General features: G+C 48.8%; 1 protein-coding gene across 1 annotated transcript in view; it reads right to left on the bottom strand.

The window, feature by feature from the left end:
* The window catches only part of SCP2 (sterol carrier protein 2), a 96,022-nt gene extending 82,455 nt beyond the window's left edge, over positions 1–13,567 (bottom strand). The window contains exons 1-5 of the mRNA XM_062191352.1: positions 13,423–13,567; positions 6,818–6,875; positions 4,796–4,867; positions 1,520–1,651; positions 56–120 (exon numbers count right to left, since the gene is read on the bottom strand). Of these exons, the coding sequence (XP_062047336.1) occupies positions 56–120; positions 1,520–1,651; positions 4,796–4,867; positions 6,818–6,875; positions 13,423–13,491 (396 nt within the window). The 5' untranslated portion in view covers positions 13,492–13,567. The remainder of the gene's footprint in view (positions 1–55; positions 121–1,519; positions 1,652–4,795; positions 4,868–6,817; positions 6,876–13,422) is intronic.
* Positions 13,568–25,805: the final 12,238 nt, after the last annotated feature.

Here is a 25,805-nt window from a genome sequence, read left to right as displayed (position 1 = left end):
GGGTCAAGTCTTTCCAAAGCATTATAACAACAAAGTAACAGCAAATGAGGCTCACTTTTGCTCCAAGGGATCCCCTCTCCATCTTCTCAAACCCAAGGGCCAAGACACACTCTGCCATACCTTAAAGAAAAATGCAATTATTTTGAAAATTCAGATTTTCACTCAACAAAATACTATTATATACCTCAAGTATGTCAACACACAAAAACATATTATAATCCTACAAAATTTTTGAATAAATAAAAATTAAGAGAAAATCCTTACATCCATCTGTATAAGACAAAAAATCAAGATGGTGCTTAATTCTTCCCTTAGATCTCCATGTTCTAATAAAACCTGTGATTGCCAGCTTTCTGCTATGGCCTAGGAAAGCAGTGAATGATGGCTCAAGTTCTTGGGCCCCTGAATCTGTGTGGGAGACCCAGAAGAAGCTCCTGGCTCCTGGCTTCAGAGTGGCACAGCTCTAGCCGTTGTGGCCAACTGGGGAGTGAACCAGTGGGTGGAAGGCCCCTCCCTCCCTCCCTCTCTCTCTTTCTCTCTGCCTCTCCTTCTCTCTGTGTGTAACTCTAACATTCAGATAAATCTTAAAAAAAAAAATCTTAAAAAAAAAAAAAAAGATGCCATGTGGGACACCCATATCCCATATTAGAGTGCCGGGTCCGAGTCTCGGCTCGGCCTGCAATCACAGTTTTCTGCTAATGGATACTCTGGTAGGCAGCAGGTGATGACTTAAGTACCTGGGTCCCTGCCACCCATGTGGTACACCGTGACTGAATTCTAGGCCCCCTGGCTTTGGCTGGCCCAGCCCCAGCTATAGCAGGCATTCGGGGAGTATAGATTTATAGTGTTTTATTCATGATAACTAGATAGCAGAAATAACAATGTCATCAATTGAGCAACAGATAAAATGTGGTATATGAATACAACAGAATATTATTTGGCCACAAAAAAAGAATGAAGTACCGATGTGTGCTACAACATAAACTGTGAAAACATTATGCTAAATAAAAGCAGCCACAAGACACTATGTAGATTGCAGGAAATATCTGCACAGATTTTGCCAGTTAAGCATGCCCAATGCAAAGATTCACTCAAAAAGTTTCAGATTTTGGAGTATTTCAGATTTTGGATTACTCTGGATTCTGGATTTTTTTATTAGGGATACTCAACCTATATAAAGCACCAGTAATAAATTATATTATTCCATTTGCATAAATGTTCAGAACAGGTGAATTCACAGAGACAGAAAGTACATGAGGAATAGCTGCTTCCAGAGTTTCGCTCTGGGGTGAAAAAATGTTTAAAATTATACAGTGGTAACAGCTGCACAACTGTGAATATATTAGAAAAACACTGAATGGTATAATTCTAAATTTTATAATGCAAGTTATATCTCAATCTTTTTTTTCTCCAAGAAGTACATTATAAAGCAATCGCTCTAATGGACATCTAAAGAAAAAATTTGTAAGGAGCAATACTCCCACATCTACTCAAGTGCACTAGACAAATAAGCACTCACCACCCTGAATCAGCTGCCGGCCCATAAACAACGCAGTAGAACCAGTTGAACAGTTGTTGTTGACATTAATTATAGGAATTCCAGTCAATCCTAAACTGTGATAGACAGCTCTCTGTCCACAAGTAGAATCACCTGCATCAGAAAACAAACAAAAACTGTAATATCCGCAACAGCGGAATTATGGAGCCATGATGCAGAATACTACATATTTTTTCCAGTATTACGCTTTTGCCTTGCACTCAGAGTAGGCAGAACGGTAAACCCACCTTTGACATCTTACTGAGTTTTAGCACTAGGCATCATGACTCTACTAGCACACAGGATTCTCAAACTAAATATGTGCACTTTTCTACATAATACAGAGGCAAAAAATTACAGAAATGATCAGATGTTAGCAAACAACTCCATCTGGAAAGGGCTACATGACAAAGAAAGCAATATTTCATTAACAATGATGGGCAGGCACTGTAGAGTAGCAGGTAAAGCCATTCCCTGAGACACCAGCATCCCATACGGGTGCTGGTTTGTGTCCCAGATGCTCCACTTCTGATCCAGCTCCATGCTAATGGCCTGGGAAAAGCATCAGAAGATGGCCCAAGCTCAGCCCCATCTATTGCAGCCATCTAGGGAGTGAACCAGAGGATGGAAAATATGTGTGTGTGTGTGCGTGTATGTGTGTCTGTGTCTCTGTCTCTCAAATAGTTTTATAAAAAAAATTTTTTTGGCCGGCACCACAGCTCAATAGGCTAATCCTTCGCCTGCGGCGCTGGCACCCCGGGGTTCTAGACCCAGTCAGGGCACTGGATTCTGTCCCGGTTGCTCCTCTTTCTGTCCAGCTCTCTGCTGTGGCCCAGGAGTGCAGTGGAGGATGGCCCAAGTCCTTGGGCCCTGCACCCGCATGGGAGACCAGGAGAAGCACCTGGCTCCTGGCTTCGGATCAGCGCAGTGTGCCGGCCACAGCAGCCATTGTGGGGTGAACCAACGGAAAAAGGAAGACTTTTCTCTCTGTCTCTCTCTCTCACTGTCCATTCTGCCTGTCAAAAAAAAAATAATAATAAAAATTTTAAAAATAAAAAAAATAATTCTGTTTGCTAAGACACCCCAGAAAAATGTGATCCATGTAGAGTACACATGTAACATCTTGTCCCAAGCAATGCAACCTCCAAGGCGGACATGCCACAGCATGATGATGGGGGCATCTGAAGGGAGAGTCCCCTGCACAAACAAGAAGGCACCAGATTCTCTTTTCAATACACACACCCTGCTATGACCCAGTAGCTTTCCATTCTATAATTCACTTTCTATCTTGAGACCTCAAGGAAATAAATTATGGACATGCACAAAGATTCATCACAATAATACCAGGATACCAGAAAGTAGTATTTTTACAATAAGCAGAAACTAGAAATAACTTAAAATATCCAAAAACAGGGGGCCAGTGCTGTGGCACAGTGGATAAGGCTGCTACCTACAGTGCTGGCATCCTCTATGGGCACCAGTTCAGGTCCCAGCTGCTCCATTTCCAATCCAGCTCCCAGTTAATGTGCCTGGGAAAGCAGTAGAAGATGGCCTAAGTGCTTGGGCCCCTGCACCCATGTGGGAGACCCAGAAGAAGCTCCAGATTCCAGATTCGATCAACCCAGCTCTGGCTGTTTTAGCCATTCGGAGAGTGAACCAGCGGATGGAAGCCCCCTGTCCCCCTGCCTCTGCCTCTGCCTCTCTGTAATGCTGCCTTTGAAATAAATAAATAATTTTTAAAAAAAGGTAAGCAAGTTCTGGGAGTCTAATGTACAACATGGGTACTGACAGATGCACTAATTTATTTGATTGTGGTAATCATTACACAATGTATATCAAATCATGAATACATTTAATTATTACTGGCAATAAAATATTTTAGATGCTATAAAGACTACATATAAAAGAGAATGGATTAAATAAATTATGACACATTTATTTAGTAGAATACAATGCCATCATTAAAAAAAATACAAGCAAGAAAGTTCTTTCTGATATAACTTTTAAGTTGCTAAGAGGGGCCAGCACTGTGGCTTAATGGGTAAAGCTGCCACCTGCAGGGCTGGCAGCCCATACAGGCATTGGTTCAAGTCTCAGATGCTCCACTTCCAATCATGCTCCCTGCTAATTCGCCTGGGAAAGCAGCAGAAGATGGTCTAAGTGCTTGGGCCCCCACACCCACATGGGAGATCCAGAAGAAGCTCCTGGCTCCTCACTTTGGTCTGACCCAACCCTGGCCATTGTGGCCATTTGGGGAGTCAACCAGCAGATGGAAGATCTCTCTTTGTCTCTCCCTCTTTCTCTCTAACTCTGCCTTTCACATGAATAAAATAAATCTTTAAAATAAATAAATAAATCTTTAAAAAAAAAAAAAGATGGGCAGAATATCCAAGGAATATTACAGGGGGGCCAGTGCGATGGTGTAGAGGGTAAACCACTGCCTGCAGTGCCAGCATCCCATATGGGCACCAGTTTGAGTCCCAGCTGCTCCACTTCCAACCCCACTCTCTGCTATGGCCTGGGAAAGCAGTAGAAGATGGTCCAAGTCCTTGGGCCCCTGCACCTGTGTGGGAGACCCAGAAGAAGCTCCTGGCTCCTGGCTTCAGACAGCACAGCTCTGGCCAGAATGGCCAATTGGGGAGTAAACCAGCAGATGGAAGACCTCTCTCTCTCTCTCTCTGCCTCTCATTCTCTCTTTCAAATAAATGAATCTTTAAAAAAAAAAAAAAGAATACTGCAAGGATTTGATCTCATTATGAATCTTGTAATAGGTGAACATGCATGGCAAACAGTGGACAAGAGAACAATACTGGAACGGTGGCAACATAAGGATATATTATCATAATGTTGGAAGCCTTGGAGTGACGATAATAATGGCTGTTCTCCAGTAGTCGTGGCCATTTGGAGATGGCCTATCACTCACTCTCTTTCTGTCTCTCCCTCCCTCCCTCTCCCTCCCTCCCTCCCTCTCTCTCTCTCTCTCCCTCTCTCTCTCTCTGTAATTCTGCCTTTTAAATAAATAAATAAATAAATATTTAGGGGGGAAAAAGTGGCTATTAAGCAAAGAAATCCATGTCCCCTCTCCAAAGGACTTGCTCTGCTCTGATGTAAAAGCTGTGTCAGACACTTTCATATCAAGCTTTTTATTAAATAAACTTTTGTGACAGTCAAAATACATTCATGGATATCTCTGCGTGGTTTATATAATGGCTGTAGATTTAGATGGACGACTTTCACAATACACAGTTTACTACATACCATAAACATAGCCAATGCAAGCCTGCTCCACCGCTGAGTAAGGGATCTGGGCGTCAGCTAAAGCCTTCTGGCCTAGAAAAACAACAGGCTTCATTAAAAAGTACTTTCAGCATCTGCTTCAGGTAGTTAAAACTTGAGCGTGAGTTTTCTTGCAGTAAATCTACCTCACTATAGTATGTTCAATTTGAATGACAAATCCTTCATCAAAGCAGCTCAGATCTCTACTTTTAGAAGCAACTGTTTCTCCTCTCAACTACTGCACCACTCCTCCATATCTTCTCTTTGATACTTGACACAATGAGATAGAATATCATGGCGGTGGTTGGGGGGTGGGGGGGCAATAATGTGCTCTTCTTTACCCACTGTGCCACAGCACAAGCCCAAGAGTAATGTGCTCTTACAAAGCCAAGAACAAGGCCGGCGCCATGGCTCAATAGGGTAATCCTCCGCCTGTGGCGCCGGCACACCGGGTTCTAGTCCCATTCGGGGCACCGGATTCTGTCCTGGTTGCCCCTCTTCCAGGCCAGCTCTCTGCTGTGGCCCAGGAGTGCAGTGGAGGATGGCCCCAGTGCTTGGGCCCTGCACCCGCATGGGAGACCAGGAGAAGCACCTGGCTCCTGGCTTCAGATCAGCATGATGCGCCAGCCGCAGCACACCGGCCACAGCGGCCATTGGAGGGTGAACCAACGGCAAAGGAAGACCTTTCTCTCTGTCTCTCTCTCACTGTCCACTCTGCCTGTCAAAAAAAAAAAAGCCAAGAACAAGAAATGATCCTGTCTAGGATGGTGCTGTGCAGGAGGTTAAGCTGCTGCTTCGGATGTCTGCATCCCATAACAGAAGGCCTAGGTTCACTGCCAGCAACAGCTTCCTGCTAATGCACAGGGTCCCTGCCACCCACATGGAGCTCCTGGCTCCTGGCTTCAGTCTGGCACAGCCCCAGTTGTTTTGGGCATTTGCCAAGTGAACCAGGAGATGGAAAATCTCTCAATACTCTCTCTCTCTCTGTACATTTCAAATAAATTTTTTTAATTAAAGCGAGGGGACAGTTCATGTCCCAGCTGCTCCACTTCCTATCCAGCTCCCTGCTGAAGGCCTGGGAAAGGCAGTGGAGGATGGCCCAAGTGCTTAGGCCTCTGCTACTCATCTGGGAGACCTGGATGAAGCTCCTGGCTCCTAGCTCCTGGCTTCAGTTCAGCTCAGTCCTGGCCACTGCGGCCACATGGGGAAGTGAACCAGCGGACAGGAAGATCAGCCTCTCCCTCTCTCGGGCTTTCAAATAAATAAAATATTTTTTAAAAAATTAAAGAGACAGACGTAGACATGGAAAGGTACTAGCTAGAAAGAGAACCATGGAAGGAGCTCCCTCTGGTGGAACCCAGACCCACAGGTCATGGCACCATGTCAAGTATGTGTCCCTAAAGAACGCCAGAAGCTTTTGAGAACCAAGACCCATGCCCCTGTGGATCCTTCTCTCCCTGAACTGCAGCTCACCAGTGCTCACCCAGGTCCTTTGCTTACAGCACTAACACTCACTAGGATAAACAACAACAAACTGCATCACCTCCTGCAGTCATGGGGTGGCCTAGTGATGAGAAAGAATTCCAAGTCGGCTCAGTAGAGCCACAGGAAAACCATCGCACACATATTTAATACACTCCAAATGGGATTACCTCTTTTCAAAGAAGACACTAAACTTGCTCTGACTCTGGAGGTGAACACACACCAGAATCAAGTTCTCTCTCATAACAAAGCTACCTTTCCTACAGCTCCCTTTACCATCACCATAAACAGCTGGATAGCACATTAAACCATAAGCCACTGACTGCTTTGCTAGGTAACGGCTAAGGATGCCCTGACTCCCTCCCCTTTCTCTTTTCTAGGGAGCCACCCAGCACTTCCCCCAACAGGTTCTCCTCCTGTGATCAAGCTTCCTTCTGGGCTTGCAAGGCCGCTCCAGACGTGGAGTTAGGCCAATCCGCACGATAAACTATGGCTGTTCAAGAGCTAAGTGTGCTATATTACCTGCTTCTTTTGCCATGTCAGGGTAGTCTCTTGCATCCTTAGTTCCAGGCTTCACGAACTAGAACATACAAGATAATAACAAGTATAATTTTTTCATAACACTGCATCACAGAAAGCCATCCACCAATCCACTCACTCACATTAGAACACACTGGGCACCTGTCATGTTCCTAGAATAATAAATAGCATGTCCCTGCCTTTGGGACCACACCGAACTCACAAAGGACCTTACATGGCCTGCCTTGAGTCTGGGCTTTATCCTGAAGAAGGTGGGATTTTTTAAAAAGACTGTAATAAAACAACAAGGAAGTATTACTATAAGAGGTCTTCAAAAAGTTCATGGAATATGCATATTGTGCAAACTGCATGGATTTCAAAACTGTTTTGCACAAAAATAATTATTTTAAGTTAGTAATTTATTTAACTACTAATTTATTTAACGAGTCCCAGCTGCTCCAATTCCAATCCAGTTCCCTGCTAATGCACGTGGGAAAGCAGCAACGCCCCACATGCTTTAGCCCACTGTCACCCATGTAGGAGACTCTGATGGAGTTCCTGGCTCCTGGTTTCTGTCTTCAGCTACTGCAGCCACCTGGGTGATGAAAAATATCTCTCTCTCTCTGCCTTTTAAATAAACAAACATATCTAAAAAAAAAAAAAAAAGGGAAAGAAAAAGGAAGGGAGGGAGGGAGGGAGGGAGGGAGGGAGGAAGGGAGGAAGGAAGAAAAGAAATGAGCTATCAAGCCATGAAAAGACATGCAGGACCTTTCAGCCCAGCATTGCTTTAAAAAAAAACAAACAAAAAAAAAAACCTCCACCCCCTTACATGCCAATTCAACACACCCCTTTCCCGTGATGCCCCAAACCCTCCTCCACCATGAACATGTCATGATGACAATGTGTATGCTGGGCTCCACATGAAGACATCATAAAACTTTCCCAGAGATGGTCACGTGCACTAACCCCCACCCAAATTCTCTTCCATTTGTGTTTTCAATTAGGGTACCAATGGGGCCAGCATTGTGGCACAGCGGGTTAAAGCCCTGGCCTGAAGCGCCGGCATCCCATATGGGCGCCGGTTCGAGACCTGGCTGCTCCTCTTCTGATACAGCTCTCTGCTATTGCCTGGGATAGCAGTAGAAGGTGGCCCAAGTCCTTGGGCCCCTGCACCAGCATGGGAGACCAGAAGAAGCTCCTGGCTCCTGGCTTCGGATCAGCTCAGCACCGGCCATCTGGGGAGTGAACCAGCAGATGGAAGACCTCTCTCTCTCTACCTCTCTCTGTAACTCTATCTTTCAAATAAATAAAATAAATCTTAAAAAAAAATTGGGGTACCAACCCCTACCAATTAAGGGGGCTACCGAACTGGGTGCAGGTGATTTTCTTCATAGAGCTGCCTGCATTCACTTCTTTTTTTTTTTTTTTTTTTTTTTAATTTTTTGACTGGCAGAGAGGACAGAGAGAGAGAGAGAGAAAGGTCTTCCTTTGCCGTTGGTTCACCCTCCAATGGCCGCCGTGGCCGGCGCGCTGCAACCAGAGCACTGCACTGATCTGAAGCCAGGAGCCAGGTGCTTCTCCTGGTCTCCCATGCAGTGCAGGGCCCAAGGATTTGGGCCATCCTCCACTGCACTCCCTGGCCACAGCAGAGAGCTGGACTGGAAGAGGGGCAACCGGGACAGAATCCGATGCCCCGACCCGGAGTGCCGGCTCCGCAGGCGGAGGATTAGCCTGTTGAGTCGCAGCGCTGGCCCTGCACTCACTTCTTTTTGCAAAGATTTATTTTATTTATATGAAAGGCAAAATGAGAAAAGATGGGGGTTGGGGTTCAGTGCTGTGGGCTAAGCCTCCGCCTGTGGGACTGGCATCCCACACAGGTACCAGTTCATATCCTGGCCACTCCTCTTCCAAAACAGCTCTCTGCCATAGCCTGGGAAAGCAGTGGAAGATTGCCCAAGTGCTTGGGGCCCTGCGCCTGTGGGGAGACCTGAAAGAAGCTCCTGGCTCCTGGCTTCAGATCGGCCCAGCTCCAGCCATTGCAGCCATTTGGGGAGTGACTCAGCAAATGGTAGACCTTTCTCTCTGTCTCTCTCTCTCTCTGTGTCTCAAGAAAATAAATAAATCTTAAAGCAAAGAGAGGGAAAGACATAAAGAGAACTTCCATCTACTGGTTTACTGCCTAAATGTCTGCAATGACCAGAGCTAGCCCAGGCAGAAGCCAGAAGCCTGGAAGTCCCTCCAGGTCCCACATGGATGGCAGAGGTCCAACCACTGGGGCCACCTTCCACTGCTTTCCCAGCGGATTGGAAGTGGAGCATCCAGGACTCAAACCGGCACTCCAATTATGGAATGCCAAGGATGCACTCTGCAGCTTAACGTGCTGTGCCACAACGCCAGGCCCCCGAATCCCCTTCTGAGGGTGCACTTTCTCTCTAATCTCTAAATAAACCCTAGTTCTAGTCTTGCACTTTATGTCTTGATTTGAATTCTTCTGGCATGCAGAGGTAAGAACTTGAAATAAATCCAGCTAGGGGACTAGTACACCGTACAACACAACCCTATGACATTCTGGAAAAGGTAAGACTATAGAGACGATGAAAAGATCAGTGGTTGCCAGACATGGAGGGGAAGGAGGGAAGACCAGCTGGAGTATAAGAGGCAGTCTGTGTGACAGGATCGTGGTGGGTATATGCTGCCACACATTGGAACAATGCATATGTACGGCATCAAGAGTAAACCCTCGGCCAGCACCATGGCTCAACAGGCTAATCCTCCGCCTGCGGCGCCGGCACACAGGGTTCTAGTCCCGGTCAGGGCGCTGGATTCTGTCCTGGTTGCCCCTCTTCCAGTCCAGCTCTCTGCTGTGGCCCGGGAGTGCAGTGGAGGATGGTCCAAGTGCTTGGGCCCTGCACCCCATGGGAGACCAGGATAAGTACCTGGCTCCTGCCTTCGGATCAGCGCGGTGCACCAGCCGCAGCGGCCATTGGAGGGTGAACCAACGGCAAAGGAAGTCCTTTCTGTCTCTGTCTCTCTCACTGTCCACTCTGCCTGTCCAAAAAAAAAAAAAACCCTCTTGTAAACTAAGGACTTCTGTGATAATTCCATGTCCATGGATTGTAACAAATGGACTACCCTACTGTGCATTGATAGTAAAGTGTGAGTTGGGAAGAGGACAGGAAATACATGGGAAATCTCTGTACCCTGTGCTCAGTTTTACAAATCTAAAGCTGCTGTAAAAAATAATTTTTAAAAGATTTATTTATTTGAAAGGGTGACTCTACTGAGCCTGCCTGCTCCCCTCTGCACTCCCTCCTTCACCCCTTGAACTGCCCAGTTACTTCTGTGACACAGGGGATAAAGCCACGGCTTGCGACAGCAGCATCCCATATAGGAGCACTTGGTCCCATATAGGAGCACTTTCAGCTAAGTGCCTATGAGAGAGTGAAGATGGCTCAAGTGTACGGGTTCCTGCCACCAATGTGGGGGACCAGGATGGAGCTCTTGGGTCCTGGCTTTGGCCTGGCACAGCCCTGACTATTGCAGGCATTTGAGGTAAACCAGCAGTTGGAAGCTGCTTCTCTCTTTCTCTCTCACTCTGCCTTTCAAAGAAAGAACAAAAACTTTACACCAAGGTTGAAGTTGTAGAGCAGTGGGTTAAGCCAAGGACTGTGAGATACCAACATTCCATATCAGAGCTACTCCACGATTATAATCCAGCTTCCTGCCAATGAGCCTGGGAAGGCAGAAGAAGGCCCAGATACTGGGCTCCTGCTACCCACATAGGAAACCAGGATGGAGTTTGAGGCTCATGGCTTGAGTCTGGCCCAGCCCTGGTTGTGGCAGCCATTTGGGGAGTGAACCAGTGGATGAAGACCTCCTTCTCTGTCTCTCCCTCTTTTACTGTAGTTCTTTCAGATAATTTTTTAAAATAAATAAATAAGGGTTTCTCAGGAAGTCTTATAGTCATCACAGGTAGTCAAGGTGATCAGAGAGACCTGCCCACGTGAGCAGCAGGGGCCCAAGCACTTGGGCCATCTTCTGCTGCTTTTTCCCATGCCATTAGCAGGAAGCTGGATGAGAAGTGGACCAGCTGGGAAAAACTGGCACCCATATGAGATGCCAGCATCACAGGCAGCGGCTTTACCTACTATGCCACAATGCCAGCTTTAAATATTTTTAAATCTTTAAAAAGAGGGGCTTGCTCCATGGTGCAGTGAGTTAATCCTCTGCCTGTAGTGCCAGCATCCCATATGGGCGCCGGTTCTAGTCCTGGCTGCCCCTCTTCCAGTCCAGCTCTCTGCTATAGCCTGGGAGAGCAGTGGAGGATGGCCTGGGTGCTTGGGCCCCTAAACCCATGTGGGAGACCAGGAGGAAACACCTGGCTCCTGGCTTCGGATCGGCACAGCTCTGGCTGTTGTGGCCATCTGGGGAGTGAACTAACGGAGGGAGGCCATCTCTCTCTCTCTTTCTCTGTGACTCTACATCTCAAATAAATAAATAAAATCTTTATAAAAAAAAAAAAAGAACCAGCTTTTCTATACACCCCATGTAATCAGGCATTCAACAACCAACAAAAGATGTGATTGCATTCATATAATAATTAGAAAAGTTATGTCCACCCTTGTTAGAAGCCTCCTCCTAGCCGGCGCCACGGCTCACTAGGCTAATCCTCCACCTGTGGCGCCAGCACCCCGGGTTCTAGTCCCGGTTGCCCCTCTTCCAGGCCAGCTCTCTGCTGTGGCCCAGGAGTGCAGTGGAGGATGGCCCAAGTCCTTGGGTCCTGCACCCCCATGGGAGACCAGGAGAAGCACCTGGCTCCTGGCCTTGGATTAGCACGGTGCACCGGCCGCAGCGCGCCAGCCGCAGCGGCCATTGGAGGGTGAACCAACGGTAAAGGAAGACCTTTCTGTCTGTCTCTCTCTCTCACTGTCCACTATAAATAAATAAATACATAATAAAAAAATCTAAAAAAAAAAAAAAAAAGAAGCCTCCTCTTCTGGAGCTGGCACTGTGGCTTAGCAGGTAAAGCCGCCACCTGCATTGCCAGCATCCCATATGGGCGCCGGTTCGAGTCCCGGCTGCTCCACTTCCAATCCAGCTCTCTGCTATGGCCTAGGATAGCAGTAGAAGATGGCCCAAGTCCTTGGGTCCCTGCACACATTTGGGAGACCCAGAAGCTCCAGGCTTCTAGCTTCAGATCAGCCCAGCTCTGGCAGTTGTGGCCCTCTGGGGAGTGAACCAGCAGACTGAATAATCTCTCTCTCTCTCTGCCTCTGCCTCTCTGTAACTCTGCCTTTCAAATAAATAATAAAAATCTTTAAAAATTTTTTTTAAAAAGCCCTCTCTTCTGTGGAACGATAATCTCTCAACTTCTGCTTTATAATCCATTAGTCAACTTTTGTTTTTTAAGATTTATTTCCATGATTACAGAGTAGATTGAAATTAATTTTTTTGCAAAAATTGAAGAAAAAAATGAAAGGAAGGAGGATGCTTCCCATCCAGCTTCCAGCTGATGTACCTGGAAAGGCAGAAGATGGCCCAAGTACTTGGACGCCTGCCACTCACATGGGAGACCTGGATGGAGTTCCTGGCTCCTGGCTTCAGCGTGGCCCAGCCCCAGCTATTGCACCATTTTGGCAATGAAGCAGTGGATGGATGATCTCTCTTTGTCTCTTCCTCTCTTTCTAGGGGCAGTGAGTTGGGGCACTGTTTGAGACACTCACATACCATACTGGAGGGCTGGTTTAAGTCCTGCTACTCTGCTTCTGATCCAGCTTCCTGCTAAACCATCCTAGGAAGCAGCATACGATGGCTCAGGTGGTTGGGCACCCCCACCCCCACCCCATCACCCGCATAGGAGACCAAGTTGGGGTTCCTAGCTCCTAGCTTCTGCCAGCCCTGGCTCTGGCCTATTGCAGCCATTTGGGGAATGAACCGGGAGATGGAAGACCTCTGTCTTTCCCTCTCTCCCTGTCACTTTGCCTTTCAAATTAAGATTTATATTTATCTGTCTACAACTCTACCTGTCAAATTAAAAAAAAATCTATAAAAAAAATTTATATTTGGAAAAAAAAAAAAGCCAAAGGACAGGGCTCTACGGGAAAAGTGGAGGGGAGGGGGGGTCACAGACACTTCCTGGAGAAGATCACACGATCCCCTGGCCCACACCTGAGGAGCCAGGAAACCTGCCACCTGCCCAGAGGATGCGCGTGGCCGGCTGCTCGCTCTCCGCTTCCCCACCTGCAGCTGCCCGAGAGGGGCTGCCGCAGCGGGTACTCTAGGAAGCCAGAGCCTGTTCCCCAGGCGGGACTCCAGTCAGCACCCAAGCAGGCGAGAGCCGTGGGTTACCTCGGGGGCTCCTTCACCAGGGCAGGAGGAGGGGACAGCACCGGCCGCCGTCACTCAGACCCCAGAGACACCCGTGACGGCCCACTCGAGTCGCCACTCCGCTGCCGCCCACGCCAGAAAGCAGAGGCGGGCGATCCGGGGCGAGGAGGACGCACCGACCGAGGGCGCGGCCCGGCCGGTCCCCGTCGCCGCGGTGGCCCCGGCCTCGCGCGGGCCAGAGGGGCAGGGAGCCCACCTCCGGGCTCCGCGGCGCCGTTTACCTTGGTCATGCCGACCCCTACCACGAACACCCTGCGCAGGGGCGCCAACTTCCGCGCGGAAGAGGACATGGCTTGGCCAGTGCCGGAGATTACAGCGCAGCGAGGTGTAGCGGGCGGCGGCTGGGACCTTCTGGAGCGCGAGCGGCACCGGCGCGGGAGGAGGGGCGCGAGCCGGGGCGGGGCGGGGCGGGAGGAGGGGCGCGCGCCGGGGCGGGCGGGGCGGGAGGAAGGGCGCGCGCCGGGGCGGGGCGGGGCGGGAGGAGGGGCGCGCGCCGGGGCGGGGCGGGGCGGGAGGAGGGGCGCGCGCCGGGGCGGGGCGCTCGCGCGGGGGCGGGGCGGGGCGACGGCGCCTGCGCGAGCGCTCCTCTGCGGGGCGGGGGCGAGGCCAGAGGTCGCGGGTGCGGGCTGGCGCCGCAGCTTCCAGAAAGGCCTGGAAGTCCCGGCCGCTGCTGGTCACTGACCCGGTGTTTCTGTTCTTTCCGGTGACAGAGGGTGGGCCTGGGGTAGCCATCGCTGGAGGCCGGAGGCGGCCTGAGGACGCTGAGTGTGGGAACAGGGGTGCTGTCGGCGGGCGTTGTCGCCAGGGTCAGCGCACCTCTTTTTTTCTTTTTTTTGCCAGGCAGAGTGGATAGTGAGAGAGAGACAGAGAGAAAGGTCTTCCTTTTTGCCGTTGGTTCACCCTCCAATGGCCGCTGCGGCCGGCACATCTCGCTGATCCGAAGCCAGGAGCCAGGTGCTTCTCCTGGTCTCCCATACGGGTGCAGGGCCCAAGCACATGGGCCATCCTCCACTGCCTTCCCGAGCCATAGCAGAGCTGGCCTGGAAGAGGGGCAACCGGGATAGAATCCGGCGCCCCAACCGGGACTAGAACCCGGTGTGCCGGCGCCGCAAGGCGGAGGATTAGCCTGTTAAGCCCAACGCACCTCTTAAACCTCAGGGCACAGTAGCCACGGCCGGCGGATGGGGGGATTCCACGCACTGGTGCAGCGTCTGAAGCAGAACCCCCAGGGTCCGTGCCAGCCGGGGGCCCGTCTTTACAACCTGAAGTTCTCCGGCACGTATTATTTTCTGAAGATTAAGGGAAGTTATGAATACGTCAATCTGTTAAGTGAGCAGGCCTGTGGCCTGAAGCTGTCACGGTGGCTTGAGTTCTGACCTAAGCAAAGAAACCAAAACATCACTTAACCTGGTAATCAGAGTTCAGCTAAGTGCAAGCAGCCAAGCCTTGTCAGTCACAGGGAGCAGCTGATCAGGCCACTCGGAGGAAGGCAAACCCACTGCGCTCCTGTGGATCCCTTGGGGTGCTGAGCACCCTGCACCTCTTCTGATACTGAATGCTGCCCCGTTCATGAATCCTTTTGTCCTCAAACTGTTCTTTGTTTAATAAAGAATCTTTTTTTCTTTTGAGCTTTGTTTGTTACTTATTTGAAAGGCAGAGTGACAGGGAGTGAGGGAGAGAGATCTTCCCTGTGCTGGTTCACTCCCCAAATAGCCTAAACTGGTGAGGCTGGCGCAGGCTAAAGCCAGGAACCAGGAACTGCATCTTGGTTTCCCATGTGGGTGTAGGGGCCAGGACTTGAACTGGCTTTCCGGTAGGGGAATCACAGGTGGTGAGTTAACCCACTGCACCACAACTCGGGCTCCTACTCAGACTGTTAAATTTTGTGGCTCTAAAGTTTTTCTGTTAACAATATACTTGATACTTATTCTTTGCAGATTCTGTATTTACCAACTGGCCTATTCACAAATATTTATTTGTAACCACAAAATCAGTTTTGATGGGCTGGCACTGTAGTGTAGCAGGTTAGGCTGCCATCTGTGACTCCGGTTCCTGGCTTCAGCCTAGCCTGGCCCCGACCATCATGGCCATTTGGATAATGAACCAATGGATGGAAGGTCTCTTTCTGTTTGTTCCTCCATCTCTCTAATTCTGCTTTCAAATAAATAAAATAAATCTCTTTAAAAAATGGATGAGTTTGAGAGATGGTGAAACATTTGGGTTGGCTAAAGTACACATTCCTAGCCAAGATCAAACAAAGCTATACTCTGCCTTCTTGTTTCAGCTCTGGAATTGTAAACAGTGTATTTTCCATGATTTAAGTAATGCTATGTTTTTGTTTTATCGTTTTCATCAGTGATTTTACTGTTTAAAATTTTATTGATTTATAATTGAAAAGCAGAATAACAAACAGGGAAAGACAGGGGGAAGGAGAGCTCTTCCATCCACTGGTTGATTCCCAAAATTCTTGCAAATGGCCAGTCCAAAGCCAGGAGTCAATGTCCAGGGCTGGGCCAGGCCAAAACCCAGAGCTTTATCTGGTCTCCCATGTGGGTGGCAAGGGCCCAAATGTTTGGGCCACTTTCTGCTGCATTTCCTAGGCCATAAGCAGGGAGCTGGATCAGAAATGGAGCAGCCAGGACACAAGCTGGTGCCCATATGGGATGCAAGTGTCACAGGCGGCAGCTTTGCCTGCTACACCACACACTGGCCAGAAAGATTAGAGAGAGAGAGGGCTTCTATCCACTGGTTTAACTCCCTAAGTGCCTATAACAGTTGGGGCTGGGCCATGACGAAGTAAGGAGTCAGGAATTTAATGTGGGTCTGTCACATGCATCAGGGACCCAGGTACTTGGCCTCTCAGAGTGCACATTGGCAGGAAGCTGGAATTGGAAGTTGAGCCAAATTTAAACCTAACCACTCCAACGTGGAGTCTTAACCACTGTACCAAATGCCTGCCCCTAGTTATTTTTTAATTACTCTCAAAACAAGAAACAATGTTCAAAAACCAATATAAAAATTATCTCTCCCATCTTAATCCCAATCCCTCCCGGCTCCTACCTTTCCTTTATTCTTCCAGAAATATTTTATGTAAATATGACCAAATATATGCATGCATCCCTAAGTACTATTACCCTCTCTTGTAAAAACAAATTTTAGCTTTATTTACATATTTCAATAGGTTTGGACAATTATTTCATATCAGTGCCTAACGAGTTTCCTAGAATTTTCTTATAGCTATATAATATTTAATTGATGGATATACCATAATTTATTTTTTATTTATTTATTTTTTTAATTTTTGACAGGCAGAGTGGACAGTGAGAGAGAGACAGAGAGAAAGGTCTTCCTTTTGCCATTGGTTCACCCTCCAATGGCCGCCGCGGTAGAGCGCTGCAGCCGGCGCACCGCAATGATCCAATGGCAGGAGCCAGGTGCTTCTCCTGGTCTCCCATGGGGTGCAGGGCCCAAGCACTTGGGCCATCCTCCACTGCACTCCCTGGCCACAGCAGAGAGCTGGCCTGGAAGAGGGGCAACCGGGACAGGATCGGTGCCCCGACCGGGACTAGAACCCGGTGTGCCGGCGCCGCAAGGTGGAGGATTAGCCTAGTGAGCTGCGGCGCCGGCCGATATACCATAATTTATTTAACCAATCCAGTAATGATGAGTGTTACAACTGTTTCCAGGGGTGGGTTTTGGGCACAGTGGCTGCATTCTGTTAGGAAAAGAGGCACAGTGCCTGCATTCTGTTAGGAAAAGAGGCACAGAACAGAGAGGATACAAATCTACAATCAGACCAAATTTATTCAGAGAAAAGAAATCCACAGAGGTGGGTGACCAACTGCCAGGGTACACAGACTGGACACAGAGGGCAGAAGGCCTTGACCCCAGGGACCAGGCCTTTTTATATCTTAGTTGGGCTAGGGGTGGGAGTAGGGAACAGCAGGCAGAGATAAATTCCTCCGTACTGGTCTTTCAAGGGGCTGCTGGGCCTCGGAACCTGGGGAAGAATGCAGGAGTGGGGTGTAAAGACAATAGGATGTGGGGCTGGTGCTGTGGTGTAGTGGGTATAGCCGATACCTGCAGTGCTGACATCCCATGTGGGCGTGGGTTTGAGTCCTGGCTGCTCTGCTTCCCATGCAGCTCCCTGCTATTGCACCTGGGAAAGCGGTAGAAGATGGCCCATGTCCTTGAGCCCCTGCACCCACGTGGGAGACCTGGAAGAAGCTCCTGGCTCCTGGCTTCAGATCAGTTGCAGCCAACTGGGTAGTGAACCAGGGATGGAAGACCTCTCTCTCTCTCTCTCTCTCCCCCTCCCCTTCCTCTGTGTAACTCTGATTTTCAAATAAATAAATAAATCTAAAAAAAGACAAGGAGACGAGATGCCAGTTTCTGTCTGGCTACTTATTGCTGATATGGGGGTGTTACCGGAGAACACAAGGGTTGTTTTCTTCACGCAAGAAAGAATTCAGGCGTGAGACAGTAAGTAGAAAGCAAATAGCAAGGTTTATTAGGGCAGGGACATCCGTAAGAACGGATGGGCACCTCTCCAGACAGAACCTGAGAGAGAGTGCCCAGTTGCTCAGACTGTGGGAGAGCGGGGTTACATGGTTGAGTGGAGAGAATACACCTGGGCATGCCAGGTGGGCGGCTCAGCATAGAGGCAGAGGGCTGAGCGCACAGTACGGTTGAGGCTGGGAGGGGGGGTTAAGGGGATCGGTCTTGCCTCCCCACCTCTGCTCCTCCTGGAACAAAGGACTTTTTGGAAGTAAATACGAAAAATTCCTATCTGAGTTTTCCCCCTGAAGTTATCAGACAGGAGGAAGCCCGGCTGGCATCACCCCGGGTTAGAGGAAGGATAGGCAGGACCCCTGGTAGGGTGTTTCAAGTGCAGATACTGGGCTGCACCTGGAAGGTTATCGGGATGACTTTGAGATGCATATGCTGGACCTAGATGTCAACTCCTTAGGCCTTTGTCACACACACATTAGCTCATATCTGACTTCCTACCTTACACAGCCACGTAGGAGACCAGAGGAAGCTCCTGGCTCCTGACTTCGGATCAGTGCAGCTCCAGCCATTGTGGTCAGTTGGGGAGTGAACCAGCAGATGGAAGACCTCTCTTTCTCTGCCTCTCCTTCCAAGCCATTTTCCTCCTCTAGGGTCAACTTTCCACACTCCGGTTCTTATGGAGGAAGGTTTGGTGCCTCCCCTTAAATCTTCTACTTCCCCACCTCTCTCTTCTCCTGTTGGCGTCCACTAGTCAGCTAAAATGGAATATTACAAAAACCAGTGACAGTCACACATGAATTTTATTGAAAATTAGAGGCAAGGCAACCTGGTATGCAGTGAACAATAAAATAAAAAAAAAAAAAAACACCAGAATATAGGCCGGCGCCGTGGCTTAACAGGCTAATCCTCCGCCTTGCGGCGCCGGCACACTGGGTTCTAGTCCCGGTTGGGGCGCCGGATTCTAACCCGGTTGCCCCTCTTCCAGGCCAGCTCTCTGCTATGGCCCGGGAAGGCAGTGGAGGATGGCCCAAGTGCTTGGGCCCTGCACCTGCATGGGAGACCAGGAGAAGCACCTGGCTCCTGGCTTCGGATCAGCGAGATGCGCCGGCCGCAGCAGCCATTGGAGGGTGAACCAACAGCAAAAAGGAAGACCTTTCTCTCTCTCTCTCTCTCTCACTATCCACTCTGCCTGTCAAAAAGAAAAAAAAACAAAAACAAAAAACAGAATATGGTTGTAAAATGACAGCTAACAATAACAAACCCAACAACAGATCCAAGATATGATTGTAAGATAACAGTGAAGGACACATTTTGGTCAACCTCGTTCCTGGGAATTTGGGCCCACATAGTTTCACAAGATAGACCCTTAGCTGTTAGTAAGCAAAGCTAATATGTACAGAAGCAAGAGGTCTGCAATTAGTGTTAAGCCACACTCACTCCATTTTGATTTTGACTCTACACTTCCTCACCTGAGAAGCCGGCATCTCAGGAACACACAGCCCTACACTCACTGCATTCCCCCCTCTCCAGCCTCCTCTTCCCTCTGCCGGCCCTCGCCCCATCCACTCTGAGATCCTGGCCCAGCAGACCGGCCTCTGCCCCACTCGCCCCGGGGCCCTCCTGATCCTGCCTCTGGTGTTTCCTCTCTGGCTGACCCAGCTGATTCCCCTAAGCCTTTGTCCTCCTCAAGGTCAGCTTTCCTCACTCCAAGCCCTCCCCGCAGGAGAAAGACCCGGAGCCTCCTCTTGAATCCTGAACCCACGATTTCCCTTCTTCCACTCTTGCTCTTCCCTCGGGGTGCTGCAGCCTCTGGACCAAGACCCTCTACTCACCCTGCGCCCCCTGCAGCCGAAACTGCCTCTCTCCTCCTGACCCCTCCCCTCCTCTATCCCCTCTCTCCTCCTGGGTGCAGAGACATAATGTAAAGGCTAGCAGAATGTCGATTGCTCTGGAAAGCCCAGAACCTGGGGCATACCAAACTCCTAAGACAATGTACCTTTCTGCTCTCCTCACCAGGGTCAAGCAGCTCCAGAAAAGACTGCCTGCGGTTCAGATGCAATGAAGCCTGACTTCAACACCCCCCACCTTCGCCCTCGGTTCCAGGGAGCTCAGTCCCTACTCCCCCTCTATCCCCCATTCTGTCTTCCCTAAAATAAAATCACCTCTTCTTCTACGAACACTAAAATCTTTGAACCTAATATAATGGAATCACGTCTATGCAAGGTGTCTGGCACCTAACAAATCTGCCCAGCCAGATGAATCAATTTACAGGCTTTTATTGGGATTCTGCTCCTGGACCAGGTTCCCGGGTCCCAAGAGGGCGGGGGCCGGGGAAGTCACGCGTCAGAGGTTGGGAGGGCTCCTTTTATAGACACAGGGCATGGGAGTTAAAGGTTGAGGCATGTCTGATCCTCATTGGTTGACCTTTAGGTGCCCCCGGGGACCTTGACAAGAACTTTTCCTTCCGGAGGGTAGGAACTCTCCATTCCCGGAAGTGTGGGCCTTCTCTCCTGCGGATCTCGAAGCTACCAATCTCTATTGCTACTCTGTCTCACATCTAAATTCTCTCTCACACAAAGACAAAATCTCTGTTCCAGGCATCTCCAGTAACATATTTGGCAGAGGTAGCAAAAAAAAAAAAAAAAAAACCAACTCCTGAGCAACTTCAATCCAAAGAATGCTCCAGGCCTAGCCTTCTTCTGTCTTTTCCCCTGCCGTACACAGTGGCAGCCAAATCTCTTTGCTAGAAACTGAGGCTGTTTTGTTGTTCTCTCCTGTAATATATTATACGTGTGTACAATTGTATGTTTACATAGGAAACTTCACTAACAGCTCTGTTTTATTTGGCTTATGCTTATGTTAGATATTCAAGAAATATTTCTGACTATATGTACTCTTAAGATTTATATATGGCATTAGACCTTTTAGTAAATGTTTTTGTACGTTATTTGACAGTTGAAATTGTTTACTAAGTTTTCACTTGATATTAAGCAATCGGGGAGGCTTGACTTGTTCCCTCATTTCTCCTCTATTCTCTTCAGGACGGACTCTCCATCAAGATATACAGTTTGATCTTTAGGCCTTATAGAAGACAGTTTGCATAAGGTGGTCTTCATGTTTGATCTTCCATAGAAGTGAGGAGAGCCGTGGAAGGAAAAGCAGCAACGTTTATCAGGGTAGGGATATCCACAAGGATGGATGGGCGGGCACCCCTCCAGACAGAACCTGAGAGAGCGCCTAGCTTACATTTAGGCTGGGGTTTTCAAGTGGATGGGTCTTGCCTTCTCACATTTTCTCTCCCCCTCTACTTCTTCTCCAGAACAAAAGACTTATTGGGTGTAAATAGGAAAAAAATTCCTTCCCACTGAAGTTGTCAGACCGAGGAAGCCTCGCTGGCTTGGCCAAGGGGCTTCTCTCTAGGGTGCCCACCTTAGAGCCTCAGAGGAAGGATGCTTATCCGGCCAGGTAGAAGGGGTGGGACCACCTGGAAGTTATCAGGGTCTGGGCAGGACTTTGAAGTGCAGATGCTGGGCTGCCCTGGAAGGTTATCAGGGTGACTGGACTGCTGTAGATGTCAATTTCCTTAGGCCCTGCACTCACACATAGGCTAATTTCTGACTCCCTACCTAACAGACAGACATAGCTCTCCTCATGGGCATTGTCTTATCTAACAGGAAGAATGTTGTCAGAACATGCCTGTGACCACAGATTTCTAGCTCAGGCCCCCAAAGATTAGGGCTGAGATTGAGTGCCCCCTTGGCTGACATTCTTAAAGGCTTCTCCTGTGTTCTACTTTAACAGAGACCAGGAGAGAGGGGTGAGGCAGCAGGAGCAATGTAGGAATAGGTAGCCGGGCAATTAATGGCTGCTTTACGCAGTGATCTGCCATCAGGGAGCCCCAACAAGGCCAGTCCACCCCCAGATGGCACCTGCTTTCCTTATGAGGAGTCAGGGCATTGGGCAAGCAGCTGTCACGACAGAAACCAGCTCCTGAACAGCCGTGTTAGTTCTGCCAAGAGCAAGGCCACTGGAACAGGAACTGCCCTGAGGGTCAAAGGACTTCTGGGTCAGAACAGCAGACCCTGTTGGCCCCAAACTGACAAACGCCCTTCACTCTGCCCAGCTTCCAAAGTAACCATGGCCATCGGGGGACAGCCCGGGGTCAATAACAAGCCGGGCAGAGCTGTAGATTGGCTTTTAGAGATCCCACGTATTCAGGACTAACTTCCCATGCAGGCCAGCTCTCCTCCCAGGCCAGCTAGGTAATGGAAGTCAACAGGGGCCTTCCCTAAGGAGGGTCACACCTCCCACCTCCCTTAGGATGCCTCATCCAGCACCACATGTGAAGAGCTAGATAGGTCTGGCCCTCCTATACACCTGCACAGGCCTTAGTGCCCATCTGATTATGATTATTATCAAGCTGCTCCTGTCGATTTCTGTTTGCCTCTCAACAGAAAAACTCCCTCCTGGTTTGGACAACACCTTTCTCAGATTCTCTAATGACTCTGTCCTTAGTTTGGGAAACAAAATGGCAGCATTCTTTCCCTGTGGCAACCAGGCACACGCCTGTCTTCCCACTAACTGGACAGGACTCTTGCTTTCCTATTGTTCCCCTTTGATCTCCTCATTTCAACCATCTTCTCCATCATGGGCAATGACTCTTTTATCCTCATAATCATAGTGCTCCTGTTTCTTCTTTTTTTCTTTTAGATTTTTTTTTTTTTTGAGAGCTAGAGTTTTACAGAGAGAGGTCTTCCATCTGCTGGTTCACTCCCCAGATGGTTGCAACAGCCAGAGCTGGGCTGATCTGAAGCCAGGGGCCAGGGGCCTCCATGTCTCCCATGTGTGTACAGGGGACCAGGCACTTAGGCCATATTCTGCTTCCCCAGACCACAGCAGAGAGCTGAGGAGAAGTGCAGCCAGGACTTGAACCAGCACCCATATGTTACCAGAGAAGCAAAGGGTCCTTGTCTTCGCGCAAGAAAGAATCCAGGCGTGAGACAGAGAGCAATGGAAAGACAGAGAGCAATGGAAAGCCAATAGCAAGGTTTATTGGGGCAGGGACATCCGTTAGAACAGATGGGCACCTCTCCAGACAGGCCTGAGAGAGAGTGCACAGCTCACGTTTAGGCTGGGGTTTTTAAGGGGATGGGTCTTGCCTTCCCTCCCCCTCTCCTTCTTCTCCTCCCAAACAAAGGACTTGCTGGATGTAAATATGAAAAATTCCCTTCTGAGTTTTCCCCCTGAAGTTATCAGACAGGGGAAGCCTGGCTGGCATTGCCCGTCTTAGAGGAATGATGTTTATCAGCCCAGGTAGAAGGGTTAGGACCTCTGGAAGGTCATCAGGATCTGGTTGGGTCCTTAAAGTATAAGATGCTGGGCTTCTGGAGCTTCTGCAGTGGGTGCTGGTCTCCAGGCCTTTCTCATACACACATAGGCTCAATTTCTAACTTCCTACCTAACATATCCCCCCTCAAGAAAAAAAATACCCATAATTCTTTTATGGGGATAAATGGGTGGAGTTCCATCTTCTGTAGCTACTTCGAAGCTGACAAGTGGGCGTAGCAACGGATATGGGTGTTTTTCTCTTGCTATCTGTCCTATGGTGCTTGAGAGTGGCCTCAGGAAGCATTGTCCTGCTTGGTCCAGAGGGCGGGTCACCTTGTCTGATGAGGTAGCCTGGAAGCCATATCTTAGAAGCACCCAGAGCCAGATGGCTTGTCTTCTGTTAGAGACAGAACAAACAAGGATGTTAGAGCACAATAGTCTGCAGAGAGCAGAAAGAATGTGGACGCTACGTCACCAAGGAGAGGCAATGACCAGGATTTCCATGACCAGATGTGATGTTAGGCTGGATATTTTAGCCTTGTCTGACCTGGCCCTGGAGTTGTCTGCCCTTGTCTAAGAAAGCATGAACATGATTTTGTACCCATCTAGTTTGACTCTAGTTTAGGGCACTTTCTTGTGCAGCAGTTAGCAGGTCTAGGGCCTGCCTGTTTGAAGGACTGAATTAGCAATCCCTATGTGAGAGCCCTAGTCATGCAGCTTTAATGGATGAAAGCTGTGCATTGTTTGTTTGTTTTTCCTAAAGGAGGGGGCTCTGCTTTGGCTCCCTGTTGAGAGCCTGGTTTAGGAACTGTGCTATTTCCCTGTATCTAGGAATCTGTTACCTGTTAGGGAAAAGCTGGGACTGCCTGAAGTTTATAGAAGTAGAAATTTGCTGCATGGCCCATATCCTCTCTGGGGCTGGTTTTCTCTCCCCAGGGGTGAGGATAAGGGTTAAATGATTAACTCTCTAATGGACTGGCTATGTTTTTTTTTCCCTCTGGATACCTACTAGCTAGTTTTGCTAGGAAATTAAGCTAATATACAAGACCAAAGTCTCAGTCTGGGAAAGGAAACAGACTAATAAATCATTTACATTTAACCATCTACATTTTGGACTATTGTGCACCCCCCTCAAGAGATAGGCCCTTTAATTCCTCAGTGAGGATCTATCCAAATAGGTGTAGGATTATCTAAATTAGCTGTTACTGAAAGCCCTGTTTTTAGAAACTGGCAGGGAGGGCTTTCTAAGCCTAATAATATTTGGATAGACTTTAAGGCCTGGCTAGGTGTGTGAGGCCCAGACCTATTCATGGGGTACTGGAAGAGGACTGCAAGAGAGATGTGCATCTCCTTAAGGGAGGCACCCTGTTGACTCACATTATGTGGCTGAACTAGGAGGAGAGCTGAATAGGAGGCTGGTACAAATAGGCAACTTACATTTCACTGACCCTAGGCCATCCCCTCAATAGCAGTGGCTAGAGCTGGAAGCTGGGCAGAGGCTGGGCAGAGCCAAAGGCTTTTTAGCTTGGGGCCACAGGGTCTGTGGTTCTGAACCAGGAGTCCTTTGACACCCAGGGCAGTTCCGTATCCAGTGGCCTTGCTCTTGGCAGAGCTAACAGAAGGCGGTTTCTGTCATGATGGCTACTTGTCCAGTGCCCTGGCTCCTCATATCGGAAACAGGTGCCATTTGGGGTGGAATGGCCTTGTTGGGTCTCCTTTATGGCAGATCACCATGCAAAGCAGCCATTGATTGGCCTGTTGCCTATCTTTACATTGCTCCTGCTGCTAGCTGGCTCCTCGTTCTCCCAGTCTCTAATAAAGTAGACCATGGAGGCAGCCTCTATGATGTCAGTCAAGGGGGTGCTCAACCCAACCCTAATTTTTGAAGATTTCTTTAATGTCATCAGGGTGAGTTAGAAAACTATGGACATGGGCAAATTCTGACACTTAGTATTTCACTGTGAGCTAAAACCATGCCCATGAGGAGAACTATGACCTTTTAGGTAAGATCAACTGTGGTGACCTGCTTGTATACTTTGAGGTTATCAGAACAACTTTCTATCTTCCCCTCAATTTGGTTTAAAAGGGGAGTTCTGCTCATTTACCGTGTACACAGAAAAATCAATCTAGCTGTAATATTATTTCATAATTTAACCCCTTTTTTTCTGGCTATGCTGTTTGGTCCTCTATACTGTGGCCAGGCATTATTAAAGAAAAGGTCAGTCATCCCTTATATAAGGTCTGGGGATCAAACCGTACATCACAGTGGAGAGTCCTGCAGGATAGTAGTAACTTCCCTTCTGGAAGAGAAAGGAGAAGAAATGAGGCAGCAAGTTGGGTCTGTCTGGTTGCTTAGTCTGACTTCCTGGGCTTTCAGATTTAACTGGCATTTAACCAATGTGTACTGCAAAGCCTGACTTAGAGGACAAGTTGTGGCGGATGTCACTGCCATCCTTTGGCTTCCAGATATTTACCATTAGCCAGTGGATTAGGTGCCTGGGTTGCCAGGTTTAACTAGTCTTACCTTGAACCCATGAGTTTAAGTTTTTGGGCGTCTGGGTTTTCACCATGTAGTCTGTGGACACTAGAGCTTTCTTGGGCTCCTGGAACCCAGGTCTCTAGTATCTGCCGCATAACCATCTCCAATCATCTGCAAGTCTCCTTTGGAACACTTTTTCCCTTTTGGCGGTTTTAGCTCACAGGGAAATACTAAGTGTCAGAATTTGCCCGTGACCATTTGATCCACATTTTGAACTAGCAATGC

Source organism: Lepus europaeus, chromosome 5 (genome assembly GCF_033115175.1).
Source record: "Lepus europaeus isolate LE1 chromosome 5, mLepTim1.pri, whole genome shotgun sequence".
Taxonomy (NCBI): domain Eukaryota; kingdom Metazoa; phylum Chordata; class Mammalia; order Lagomorpha; family Leporidae; genus Lepus; species Lepus europaeus.
This window is presented reverse-complemented; position numbering and strand designations above follow the sequence as displayed.